Below are 14301 nucleotides of genomic sequence, written 5' to 3' on the forward strand. Positions count from 1 at the left end.
CAATATGTTCAATAGTTAAAAACATACTACATTGTGTTGAAAGGCATATCTAATACAGTTAATCAACATGAGGAGAACAAATCTAATAGCAGATGATAGAGCTAGTACAGTCAAATTAACGGTAAATTAAAATAGCTTTAGTGTTGACATTTTTGGTTCTCATTAAGCCATTTCTTAACATTACTCTTCAATTAATAATATAATAGGGGGACTCTGTGATACTGAATTCCATTGATGTGATGCTCTGATGGAAAAGACGGCCTGGCTAAATGCAGTTTTTCTTAGTGGGATTGTGCAGTCCCCCCTAGCTGCACCTCTAGTAGCTCTGTTTGCGGTAGATTTGAAGTTGATGAACCCAGACAGATGAGGGGGAGCTAAACCATACATAATCTTATAAACTAGACAGACATTTTTGTATTTGATGAGGTTTTCCCAGCTAAGCAGATTATACTTCTTTAGAATATGGCAATGATGAAAACTGAAGGGACTCTTGTTTAAAGTTTTAAGTGCTTGTTTGTAAAATGATTCCAGTGGTTTTAAGGCTGTAGAGTGATAGGGCTGTATTAAGATCGTAATCTTGATTCAGGCCTCTATGCTATGTTTTAAGGAATGTCTAAGAGTTACAGTAGTAGTGGAAATAATGGTACTAGTAGTAAATAGTAGAGCTGTGTCCCAGAAAAAAATGGATCCAGTTGTTTTTTGCTGCATTTAATGTCCTTTTTCAAACATGTTTCCAGTCACTTTGGTTATTCTGGAGAAGGCTGACATGGAGCACGTCACATACAGATTACATGCTTTATTTTATGTAGAAATACTCAATCTGTATTTTCAACTGACAAGAGGGTGAGAGGAATCTCACCAAATTTTCATATATAGGCAAACTACTATTCCTTCCTGAGTCACTCCAGTCCAATATGGACTCATGGAATCATTGAATCAGAAAAACAGACGGACCAGCAGACAGACAGACAGGCAGGTGGTTGGACTGAGATGTGGGGGATCAGAGGGGAGGTCCAACCTGAGCCCTCCTTGCTCGCCCCACCACCCCACTTCTCGTCACCCCACTCCCCCAGTGCAAGAGAGCAGATGGGCCTCACAGCACGCCCCTCTGTTCACCAGAGCTACTGTACAAAGCCACACACACCACAGGCCACCAATCCAACATCAGTGAGCTGAACAGAGCCTTACCAGAAAACAACAACCTCCCCCAAAACACACACACACAAGTGCCATAAACATGTATCCTGCAAGTCTAAACTCAGTTCAAGAAGATGTAAGTATGTGACCAGTAGATGCAGCACCACCACTGGGCCAGACAGTGTAATATTTAAATGGTGCGATCTAACATTTCCTCAAGTTTTGTCACAATCTGTTCTGACATATCACTTGGGACACATGAATAAACAAACAAGCAAACAGACACAAAACGTTTGTAAATGGTTTCTTAACTGACGCGGGTATAAGTCTCTATATTCCAGCTGAGCTCCTGAAAACAGCTTAAAACCAGTCTGACGCAATGAATAAGTGAAACAGGTTCTAATACACTCCACGCTATAATCCTACATGTGACCTGATTGTAACATTGCCTGTTTATATTTGCAAAACACTTTTCTAAACTGAAAACATCCATGATATGTGGAAGTGCATGTAAAAAGTCAACCGTAAACTTGCATAATTAAGGTAAACCTGGTACAGCTCTCACACACATGCAAGTTAGCCATAGTACCTCATTTGATTTCACACATGCACAAATAGACACACACCCTCAATCACACACACATATCCAGTATTGAATGCCATCTCTTTTCAGTCACTGTACTCTAGATACTGACCACACACACAAAAATATCATACACAAAGGGAGAATATTTACATCGAATCGCTTTTCCTGTGTCTACAGCATATCAATGAATGTATGATTTCAGCTTCTGTTCAGACACACACTGCCTTGAGCTGACAACAGAAAATATTCATTAGTTCAATACTCCTTGACCTTAAAAGGATTTTTAGAGCTACAATACAATAAATGTAGCCTTAAATCAAATTCTTAAAATCTGGATCAGTAATTCAATATGGCACAAGTGACAATTAAACAAAAACATACCAGTGAAAAAAAGCTCCCTCCAATATGATAAAAGCAGAGAAAAGTTAGAGAATATAATTTGTGGCTTGCTACTGTACTCTCATCCATCTCCGCTGACGCTTCCTCTATCTGGGTTTTTACTGTGAGGCGATATGTCACAGGCGCTTATAAACATTTCTCTATTTTCCCCCTCGAGCTTACAGTATCTCATAGTTCAGTACATTGGGTCAGTGCCAGAGATCGAAAACATTTGCTGCAATCTGCGAGCTTGGCTAGAAGAGGAACAAAATAAAAAGTTGGGAAAAAACACCTCTTGCTTTATTCAGCACCAAATTCTCTCTCTCTCTCTCTCTCTCTCTTCCTCCCTCATTCCGCTTAAAGTCAGAGCTAACAAAAAGTGCTGATAACAGGCACTCTCACCAGACAGTAGCATTTCTAAATGGAGAATTAAACCTTGAGACAGACCTCTGACATTTAAAATGTAACCTTGTGGGAGGACAATGCCTTAACATTTATTTATAGTGAAGCCAAAGAAAAGATAATATTTCTGCTAGATAACTCTGCGGCTTGTTTCTCTTTAGAGAGGACAAACAGAGGTGGCATAGGGTGCAGATGATCTTTTCAATTATGCATATGTCATAAAGTATGAAAGATTAGGTTGTTATTGAACACCAAGGTCGATAGGTCCATCTGCATCTTGCACGGAACAAAAAACTATTTTTCATTATTGAGAACGGTGACTGTCTAACAGTCTGGGCTTTAGCTGCCCTCAAAACCAAACACATTGGATTATAATAATCATCAGTAATATAATCATTTTTGATAATTACTAAGATTAAAGGGAGCCATTGTAATTCAGAGAGCTCTCACTGGTGACTAAGCCAATACGCCTTGCATTTAACCCATTGGTGGTGTTGTTATCATGTCACAGCCACCTGCGATGTGTGTGGAGGGTTATGGTAACGCATGCTGAGTTAATGTTTGTTTGTGTGTGAGCACATATGTGGGTGAGTCGATGAGGGAGCTGAGAAAGAGAGTGGGTGAGAATGTGGTGGATGTGTTTGCGTGTGTGAGCTTGCATGCGCGTGAATGCATCTGCCAGCATTTGTGCACACTCAGGAGATCGGGGTTGGGCTCCCTCTGCCAACAGCCTAAACACCACTCATGACCGAAACACGCAACCACAGCCAACCACAGCCACCTGCCAAAGTATCCAACACACACACACACACACAGTCAAGCTCACTACACAAGACATATTAAAGCACAGTCTCATGCCTTCATGCAGTCATTTCTGTATTGTATGCACAGACATCACAACCTTGAAACTGGCAGGGAGGACCATCTGTCCATTAGCCAGTACAGGGACGTACATGACACACAGGCAGTAGAGGTGACCCTCACAACAGAGGTCTGCTGCAAAGGCTACAGGATACAGCCCCTGTATGCTGCATTCACACAACTACCGTACATTCTCTGTCATGTGACATGTTAAAAATAGGAGCATTTCAAAGCAGTTGGGACACCAACCCACATTACTAATGACTACAGGCTGAGGGGATTGTCCACTCAGCAGTGGAGGACAGCCAGAACAAGAACCCAAGAACTGCCTGATACAAAACATCTAGCATAAATATTTGCAGGAGTATATGGGAAATTTGTCACAGGAACACCAGAGTATGAACTTAAAAATCTAGCAGATTTTAATCAAAACTTCCCTAAAAAGCAAGCAGATATTTGGTCGCGATTTAGAATTACTGTTTCAACCGCAACAAAGTCATCTAATCAAATGATTTTTGTGCCGCAATAACCATTACCTACAAATCTGTGACCAACAGTACAGAGGTGGAACTGAAATCAAGAAATACCACCACACTACTGTTCCTACAAAACCACTGTGGAGTCAACAGTGTACAGCATATTTAAGCAAATGGTGTGCCTGGTAACGTGTGACTGTTTGTCCTGCAGCAACCCACACAAACATGTCCTTGAATAAACAGCTCAAGAAGACCAACCCTCTCCCAGAGAAATGGCAGAGCATAACCTCAGAGTCACTGCTTTGTGTGTGTATATATATATATATATATAAAAACAGTAGGTAGTGCTGTAACAGATAGTCCTTGGTGGTGGAGATACACCACTGCATGAGTGTAGCATAAATATTCATTAGTGACCTTGTCACCTTGCTACACACAAAAATATGTACAGAGATACAGTACATTAATATACACTCACATACCATAGAAGCTATATTTCTCACTGGTAGAGCATTTTGCCTTCAATCAGCCAGTACAAGCTAAATATTATACCACTAATCATGGGTGTGTTGTACATGCATGCAAATCACTTACTCTGTCTTTGTTTTTAAAGTCATACTTTCAAGAATTGTGAACCAGATAGTTGTTTGTCTCTGTATTCTGCTTTCCCTTTTTCACAAATGAGTTTTGCTTGTTTGTAATTGCAATAACAACAGCCTCTACATGGAGTGTGACTATGTACCAAACCTTGTGAGAATACTTAAAAAATGTTAGACTGACTCACTCCCAAAAGCAAGTAGAGTCAATGCCTGTCAATAAACCAACACCATAGCTGTAAACACTGATAAGGTGTTTACTTGCTGCCACAATAGGAAATTGCTACAGTGTCTCTCTTCTCTTGGAATATTGTGTATATTACAATATATACATAATATTGCAATATGATGGAATATTGTAATGTTATTTAGTTATAACTGACATGCTCTACTCAAATCTTTGGCCTCATACTTTTTGCCAGTGCCGTAACAGACACATCATATATGTATGTAAATATAATGCAATATACATAGTGAACTGCTTTGCCTGCATCAAACCCACAGTAATGAAAAAACAACAAATTATAGAGGTCATTCAGTTTGTTGTATTTGAGGCTGATTAGACGTACAACTGAGCTGAGTTCTTCTTTCCTGTAAAATGACCACAGATAAGGTAGCTTCGGCACAGTAGCTCAGCCAGGCTCTGAGAAACTGTAAGCTACAGCAGCATATGGCCAATGAAAAGCATCGAAACCTTAAAATTTCTCGTTGTACATTTGACTGAAAAACTAAAAACTAGCTACTCCTTTTTTTGGCCAAACATCTCCAGCCATCCCACCTTCAGTGCCTGTGTACCCCGCAATGAACTGCACAAACGCCCCTGCAGAAGCTTGCATTAAAGAATAAAGTTGTTTTACATTTGCCCTATATACAGATTTGAGACAACACAGACACTTGGTGCATTGATACAAAGTGAACACAGAGCCAGTAGGGGGAAAAAAACTGAAGCATTATTTTAAAAATACTTGAACTCACTGTGTTGACAACTGATTTCAGAATTATAGAAGCCCATACTACTTCTCTCCACATCAAAGTACAGTAAAGTAAGGAAATACAAGGTGCTGTGCTGAACCCCTGTTACAGAAATCAAATTGTATTTCAGAGAAAATCTCATATTTAAAATCACTCCACATATCGCATTAGCTTCTCATTTTCTCAGCATAAGTACACTGAAGTGACAGTGTCAAAAAGGCTGTATGTGTCACATCTCATAACAAAAATCTAGTACTCTGCTACATTTGCCATATATAATTTATTGCACATATGTTATTATTAACTGTATCAATATGATGCAATAGAAAGAGAAAATATCTTAAACTCACCATTGTGTGTTTCTTGTTAAGGTGTTTCTTCTTCCTCTTGCCTTGCGTGTGTGCCAGGCGGGGGTTGTTCTCCTGGTCTGAAGGCTGTTGGTGGTGGTGATTGTTCTTGCACGACTCCAGGCTCAGGCCGTTGGGGACCCTGGCAGGCTTTTTCTTGTGCAGGCGCGCTGCCTGGTTGTCTCTGCACTCCTGGGGCTTCAGTGTCATGTTCTTCTACAGAGGAAACAGCACAAGAGAAAGCTTAAATTAGTACCAAAAACAAACATTTTATCACTACTGCTGGAAAAGTGTTTTACAGCCCAGCCCGTATGAGCTGTGCGGCTGGCCTTTCAGGACTCTGCAATCATACAGTCCATCAACAGTCAAATCAATATTTCATTAAATTTCTGTACCTGGGAAAACCAGCTCATTAGCACACTCGAGAGCTTGAAGAAAGAAAGAGCTGAATATCCACTCATAAAAGCCTGTTTTGACAGATCTCCACTCTAAAGTAAGCAGTGCAGTGAATTTGCTCCAAATTGAGGGGCAATCGTGCAGAAAGGCTTTAGATACAGTGTAGTATGACAAGATTTTCTTCCACAAAGAACAGCAGAACAAAAAGTGGTTCTTAGATTTTTTTATTTTTTTGCCATTTGGTTTTATTTGAAAGTACAAAGTAGAGAGGCCAACAGGATAAACCCGTGACGTTACGGTTGGGTGGTATGTGTCTTAGATAGCCAACAGGATGCCAAAAACAATGGGAGGTTTTGATTAGTTGCTTTATTACACGGGGCTTAATGCAAGGACAATTTCTGTGCCTGAAATGTGTTTGGGGGTTAGGAGAAAGAATGGAGGGAAGGGGTATTCCCAAAATGAAGAAATTAACTAATTGAAAATGAACATGTTTATTAACACAACTGATACAAATAAACAATAACAAATTGCAAAACTTGTGTTGAATGAAACGCATAGTTTTTTCCCCCGAGCTAATGATGGAAGTAGCTTAACGAGTGAGCCATCTCACTTCCTTCTCAGCTCTGTTGAGAGTTGCAAATGCGCAGTACCGATCGGGCAGGATGTAGCGACAGTGGTATGAGATGCTAAAGACATAGCCTAGTGAGCAAGTCAGGTGAAATTGTATTACAGCTGTGGCGCACATCGCGACCTCTTTCAGAAAGACAAGATCACCAAATAGTTTCGAAATGTGAATCCTCACTTTAACTTGAAAGGTCCAAATGGTGGGAAAATGCATTATCGCACCACTTACTCTGTCGGAAACCGTAATTTGGTAATTGTATCCAAGTCCAAGCACAGCTTTCATACAGCCATACAGAATATCCAATACGCCTATATTTCAAACTTTAACACTTGTTCCTCTGTTGGTCTTTAAATCACGTATGCAGCATAATAAGGCCTATTCATTGCAGTGCTTTTTCAAAGTAGTGCGGTCACATGCATTATTAAGCTGACACATCACTGAGCCACAGTATAAACAAAAGGTTTTTATTAATAAAGTAGGTCTACTTTATTAATACAAAATATAGGGTTCCTTATGGCTGTATACATACATATACATAACGCTTATTTTGATTTTTTTTTTTTTTTTTTTTTTTTTTTGCAATGCTGGTCCACCACTTTGATCCAGACTGAAATATGTTAAATACCTATGGATGGATTGCCATGACATTTGGTACTGACATTCAATGATTTTGATGGTCCCCTTGTGTTTACTCTAGTGCCACCGTAAGGTTCCTATTTATGGTTTTGAGTGAAATGTCTCAGCAACTGTTGGATTGACTTCAGTGATCACTGAACTTTTCATCTAGCACCGTCAAATTTTAATGTGCAATACTTCATGACCAAAGACCTGCAAAACTAATGACACGCTAACATGCTAAAATAACATTGTGAACATGGTAAACATTCAAACACCTGCTAATCATCTGTATGTTAACATTGTCATTGTGAGCATGGTAGCGATAGCTTTTAGCTCAAAGCACTTCTGCTTAAATGATAAATGGACACCTTTCTAGCCTTCCGACCACTCAAAGCGCTTCACACTACATATTACAGTCACACATGGCAGGTGCCAACTGCTCATCAGTCCAAAGAAACTAATCATTTGGGGTTCAGTATCTTGCCTAAGGACACTTCAACATGTGGGCTGGGGGAAGCCGGGATCTAACCTCCGACCTTCCGATTAGTGGACAACCCGCTCTACCTCTAAGCCACAGCTGGCCCTTAAGTACAGCCTCACAGAGCCGCTAGCATGGCTGTAGACTCTCTGGCATTGTTCAGCTTTGACAGCGCTGAGGCAAAGTGGCTTTTATTCTTAAAATGGATATTAGTCAGGTGTTTGAGTCAGAATTCATAAACACACTATTGCTAAGTCCTTGTTAATCAAGCAGTGTGGCCAGTAGTGTGATGCACTATTCCTGAAGTTGGAGTCTCTGTAGGTGGTGTTTTTCTTTATGCCTCTGCAGTCACGGATGTTATTACTGCTTACAATAACTACTAACTGTTTTAGGTTGTATTAGATTGTGTATCTAATATATGCCATGGTACCTGTTTTTACCTTTCTTACCTGTCTTTGTCAGTCAGATTTAAGTCACATTCAAAGTAATACAACAATGGTGAATGGAGCAGTTTAAACTGTTTTTTCTGATTTACATCACATTACAAGACTCTTAACAACAGTCAAGCTTGGTCTGACGTAGAAGAGACAAAGAGGAAGATGAGGGGAAACTTCGATTGAGCTTGTGTTTACCTGTAAGGCACATTTCTGAGCAGGATCAGCAGAAGCACAGCAAGAAACATCAAAGCATTTAAGTTCAGTTTGCCCGTCAACACATAAAAACTACATCAGAAGACATTTCTTTTCATGAAGAAAACTGGATTCTGAAAACAAACCAATAAGCTACAACTCCAATATCGAAGGGTACACACATGGGGTTATACAGTTTGACAGGGCTGATCAATAGAACCACTCATCTGCTGCTGAGAGACTGTGTAATGTATCACAGCCTCCCACAGTTAAACTTATGGAACAAATCACCTTTGTTATTTGAAGAGGTGACCTATTTTGCTCCATTGTGGACAAAAGAGCCATTGGTGTTAAAACCCCCGGGGAGACATTTAAGCTGGTAAAGCAGCCATCAGAGTCAGCCTCCAGACTGCTGAAGAGGAAGGCGCAAAGCTGCCACAGCTGCACTAATGATCTGTCAATACTCTGCAACATTTTAAACAGGACGGCTCGAAAGGTAAGGTTGTGATTATCTGGTGGCATTCAGACCGGATACATGAAGACTTCTAAAGGTCAAGAAATGTGATATAAAGTATGTATGATGTGTTAGATTAAAGAACTTATTCTCTGGGTGCATGTGTACTGTATTTGTTTTTAACCATGATGATGGGCGCATGAGCATTATTCCCGCAGCAACAACACTACTTCTCTTTGCTGTTTTTCCAGTATTCTTGCCATGCTTTGCCTTATTTTAAAGCAACTGAGTAAATGAGTGCTTGTACTCTACTTCAGTAATTCCATTTTATGTTATTTTATACGCCTACTCATGTCAAGAGGCAAGTACTGTACTTTTGACTCCACTACATTTATTTGACAGTTATAGCTGCTAGCTAGTTTGAAGATCAAGGTGTTACATCTAAATATATAATCAGTTGTAAAATATGATGCATTGTTATAGATTAAACTACCCCACAGTATATAAAGTAGGTCAAATTAGCTTTACTTCAACCAACTACAACATAAAATGCTGCATATGCAGTAATGCATTAATAATAATAATCAAACATTAATACAAACACATTGATAGGGGTTATTCTGCTGCAAATTGAGTACTTTTATTTTTGATACTTTGAGTATATTTTGCTGCTAATACTTAACCTAATACTTTTACTGTTCTTTTATCTAAAGTAAAATTTTGCATGCAGGACTTTACTTGCAGTGGAGTAAGGCTGTGTTCAGCCCGGCTGCTGCTGTTCATGGTCTCACTGTTAACTCACCCTCAACAATGCAGAGCTGTTCTTAATTAATGTTACCTTACGGTATTGCTACTTTTACCTAAGTAAAAAAACCTGAATACTTCTTCCGCTACTGACCCTCTCACATTCGCCTCATGCATACTGGGACATCTTTCTGTACTTTGTTTCACTTCAGTGTGAAGAAAAAGTGTCTCAGTCCAGAACCATTTTTAGGGGTGTTTCATATTTGTTAAACGGCACTCAAGCTGGACTCCACAAAACCCTGCCTCAGTCCAGGATTTATCCCATAGCCCGCAGCAACCACAGCGTGCCTCATATTGGGTGTACAGTACATGAAGGAGGAATGAGGAATGAAATCAAGGCAGATTTCCCACAAAATACTGGTGAGAAAAAAAATCCACCACATCTCAAGCAGCCGCAGTTACTCGTTGAAGGACCACCTCGAAGCAACCTTAGCATGCCCGCAGAGGATTACTTTACCAGTGTTACAGATATGCACTGCTGTCAGAAGGACGAGTTTGATGGGTGTGTTACTGGCACTGACTCACTAAACCATTTCTAAAGGCCTCAATTCACTCGTAGAAAAACAAGTGCATGCATCAACTAATCTTGTTTGCCTTTTCCGCCCACACTCATCCAAGGCAAATAATACAACATGACATGCATTGTCAGTGCACAGAATAAGTGACAAAGTTATGATGGGGCTGAGAGAGCTTCCATTGTGCCAGCTTTCTGCATGCTTCTAAGCCTCTAAACCAACTGATTGCTTGGAATAAATTATGCACATTATGTTTTGCCTGCTCACCGAACAATAGCAAGACAAATTCCTCATTTCAGCGCCTTCTGATGACACTGAAAAAAAAGTGATTGCTCAATATGGCTCACTCGCCACTAGCTTTCATTGCTGTGATTGTCTGGCAGTGCACAAAGTAATTACACTGTGGCATTTAGTCGCAATGCATGTCTGCAGGTATCCTTACAACAGGTTACAATCTGGAAGGCAGCTATTCTAATTAATTTTATTTCCAATGCTTTTGTAAATTTGGGGGTTTTACAAATATTGTACAATGTTTCACATCTAATAGAGATAAAAACTTGTTACTTTCAATTATCCTGTTATTAATCTGATATTTTAAGACCAAATGGATTTACTTATCTAGTCTCCCTCCATTAAAAAATGGGTTTGGCTTATTGTTCCTTCACTTGGATGTTTGACCTTCACTGTGCAGAACGATGCATGTGCAAAGTTTGAGTTTTCACATTAATCTGCTGGAGGGGGAAAGTTCCTCTGTGCTCACCTTAAATCAGAGTTTAACGTGTATGTTCAAGCAGGATTTTGTGACATCACATCTAGTTTGAAAGCCAATCATGTTCTTTATGCAAATTATATATGCAATATGCAACTTTTCAGTCAAGAAGCAGACATCTTGGTTCCAGCATTTAAACTTTTGAAATGAAAAATATTTGGATTTTTATAGATTCTGGATTTTTCCCAGAAGGGGAAGGAGTAGATGTAATTTTAAATTGAGTAATTAACTTTTGTAGAAAAACTAATTATTCAAAGCAGACTATTTTTATATGTCTTAAAACATGTCTAGAGGAGCACTACTGTATAATTTTGATTATTGATGTGTAATTATAGCAGATACCCAGACATGCTTGCGAACTGGATCTGGAGTCTTTTCAAAACTGTAAACTATCTAATAATCTAATGCCAGAAGCTGCTTGCAGAAGATTAATATTATCCACTGCATGCAATTCTCTGCTGAATATTCCAAAGGCACTCATTAACAATTCATTTATATACGGTATAATTGTGAAGATGCTCCTCTAGAACATCCACCATGCTTCTTCTGGAGCTCTGGAACAGTAAGTCTATGACGCTGTTTTCACAGTCAGGGAGAGGCTGAATGAGACAATGGAAAGCTCTGCTTGCCAAAAGAATAAATTCCAATTTATCAGTACATAAAGATGATCAACTGAAGGGACGGAGTGCAGGCAGCAGATGATTCCAGGAGCAGGGGTTAATAATCACTGCAGCATGGCTAATGTGTTATCCAATCAAAAACGTGTGCTTGTTTTTAACTCTTCGAAACATCTCTGTATGGTATTCCTGTTCATCGAGAAGTAAAAACACCTGCTCACTTTCAGTATACAAATTTTACCTATATGAAACTTGTTTTGACACTATTGTATTATACTTCCGTATAGTTTTACATAGTTTTCTTTTGGGATTTATTTGATAATGCTTTTAGCAGAGCCCTTTAGACACCATCTTATTCATCTTATCTTATTTTACTCTCTCACATTGAAGGGGTTTTGATTTTATCTGACACATAATCCAGCTTGGCTCAGCTGTTTCCTCTTTCTCTCTTCACTCTTCTTTGTCTTGTGTTTGAAAACCACCATGGTGGTTGCTGTCCTTCCTCTGTGTGCAGGAGCACTCTGAACTCACCGTCTACAGCAGTAGATTAAACAAGCTGGACCTGCTCTGGTCTCTCGCAGCCTTGCTGGCATCTGAGCCACAAAACAGACAAGCGTGTGAGAGGCTGATCAAAAAGTCTGATCAACTTGTCTTACTGAGACACTTTAATTAGTTTACACAAACTGGGTTCCCAGTAGAGAGGAAAACAGAGAGGGGCCTTCACACACACACACACACACACACACACACACACACACACCTCAAATCAACGACAATAAACAAAGTAAACAATAACTGGGGATCTAATGAATGCTAATAAAGACTGTAAGTATAATCTCTCCTTGTGGGGTACTCGAGAACTCCACAACAGCAGCCCATATTAACTTCAGCTACCTAGTTAAGTTGAGCAGTGAAATGTCTCATTCTTTAGGGAGTCCTTGACCTGATTATCACATTTTCAGTAGATATGAAATAGCATTAAGCAAACTAAGTGTTTGGTGTAACAAATTGCAGAGTGATTCACTGCCGCTGTCTGTGGTGACGTAACCCGTTACAGGATAGAGCAGCTGAACTACTTCACATGTAATTTAATGGTTCAAACCGAGGTGAGGATGATACGCAAATATGGTAGTCACTGGCCCCGCATCGTCTTCAAACTTTAGGCTTTTGTTGTGGGGGCATTATTAGGATGTGTACATGATACTGATAATATCTACTGCATATTTATATGACTTTACATTAACACATTCATGTTAGGTTTACATTTGGAGTTCTACACTTTGCATTCAACATTGGCTTGCATTCCAATTTCTTAATTATTCTGTAAAAAGAGATCTATATAGTGTTTAAAGTTTTTTTTTTTTTTAAATGAAGCTCCTGTAAGCAAAGGTAGGGTGGTTGATGACAGTAAAAACAAATATGGTGAAGTTCATTTAAAATCAGTTAAGTGAAAAGAGTAAAATATTCAAAAAGTTTGACTATACAATTTGGACAAAATATTTTTTCATTTTACTTGTTTCTGTCAGTTTGGCTGCTGTTCGACCATCCAGCCAACACTTCTGCTGGAGAACGCTGATCCCATTAGCATTAAGTGCCATTAGCTTCCAGTACAGTTGACTGACTTGCTGGAAGACAAGTCACACAAGACTACTTTTAAAATGCTAGAAATACACTATACAGTATACTCTCAATTTACCACTGAATTGTTTGTTAGTCATTTAAACAAATTAGAGCTGATTAGTCAATTGATTAATTAGTTGACTGAAAGTTAAAAAAAATATTGATAATTTATTAATCATTTCAGTAATGTCCAAGCAAAAATGCCAAACATTCACTAGTTCCCGCTTTCATTATAATGATTCGCTGCTTTTCGCTGATTTACATCATTGCAAACTGAATAGCTTTGGGTTTTGGTCAGACAATCCAAGGAACTTTGAAGACATCATCTTGGGCTCTGAGAAATTGTGGTGCTTATTTTAATAACCAACTCTTTGTAATCAAACCAAGGATTTAAATATGTTGTAGAAGTTTTAGCTAAGTTAAAAATAATCTGCATTTCCATGTTTATAATTATCTTTCACTGTGGAGGTTGTTGATCCAATTTACCAAGAAAGCAGCCAGGGAAGGAGATCATTATATGCCATGATAAGAAGTGAGCTTCAAGCTTTGTATTTTGTTTGAGTCCATGGTTTTGCTTATATTCATATACTTTTTCTATAGTACTGAATATGACAGCACAAAGCCACATGGCCAAAATACAGAAAGTAAAAGCACAAGTTAGTTTCACAACGATGACCCAGTAATGCATGGAAATGGAGCTTGTCTGTACGGTTTGACCAGGCATAGCAACAAATAGTTGTGAAAACAACTTATTGGCAATTGTCATTTGTTTTAAACCCAAAAGTATGGCTAAATAAGCAAGAGCAAGAAACCTCCAGGAATTCAACCAGTCAGACAATCATATGCATTTCCATGTATACTTCAGCACTAGTATTTTCACTGAGCCTTCAGTTTACAGTATTCATCTTGAATAACTGCCTCTTCCTCAAATAACCAAGAGAAAGAGATTGAGAGAAACCTCCAAGCAACTCAAGTAGAATTGTGAGAGAAGAGTTGCAGGGAAAGAGCAAGGACCTAAAAA

At 39.0% G+C, this 14301-nt stretch overlaps 1 protein-coding gene across 1 annotated transcript in view; it reads right to left on the reverse strand.

Annotated features, from left to right (window-relative positions):
• auts2a (activator of transcription and developmental regulator AUTS2 a) overlaps positions 1 to 14301 on the reverse strand; it is a 319952-nt gene that overhangs the window by 231492 nt on the left and 74159 nt on the right. The window contains 1 exon segment of the mRNA XM_044222254.1: positions 5759 to 5971. Coding sequence (XP_044078189.1) covers positions 5759 to 5971 — 213 coding nt within the window.

Source organism: Siniperca chuatsi, linkage group LG14 (assembly GCF_020085105.1).
Source record: "Siniperca chuatsi isolate FFG_IHB_CAS linkage group LG14, ASM2008510v1, whole genome shotgun sequence".
NCBI classification, from domain to species: domain Eukaryota; kingdom Metazoa; phylum Chordata; class Actinopteri; order Centrarchiformes; family Sinipercidae; genus Siniperca; species Siniperca chuatsi.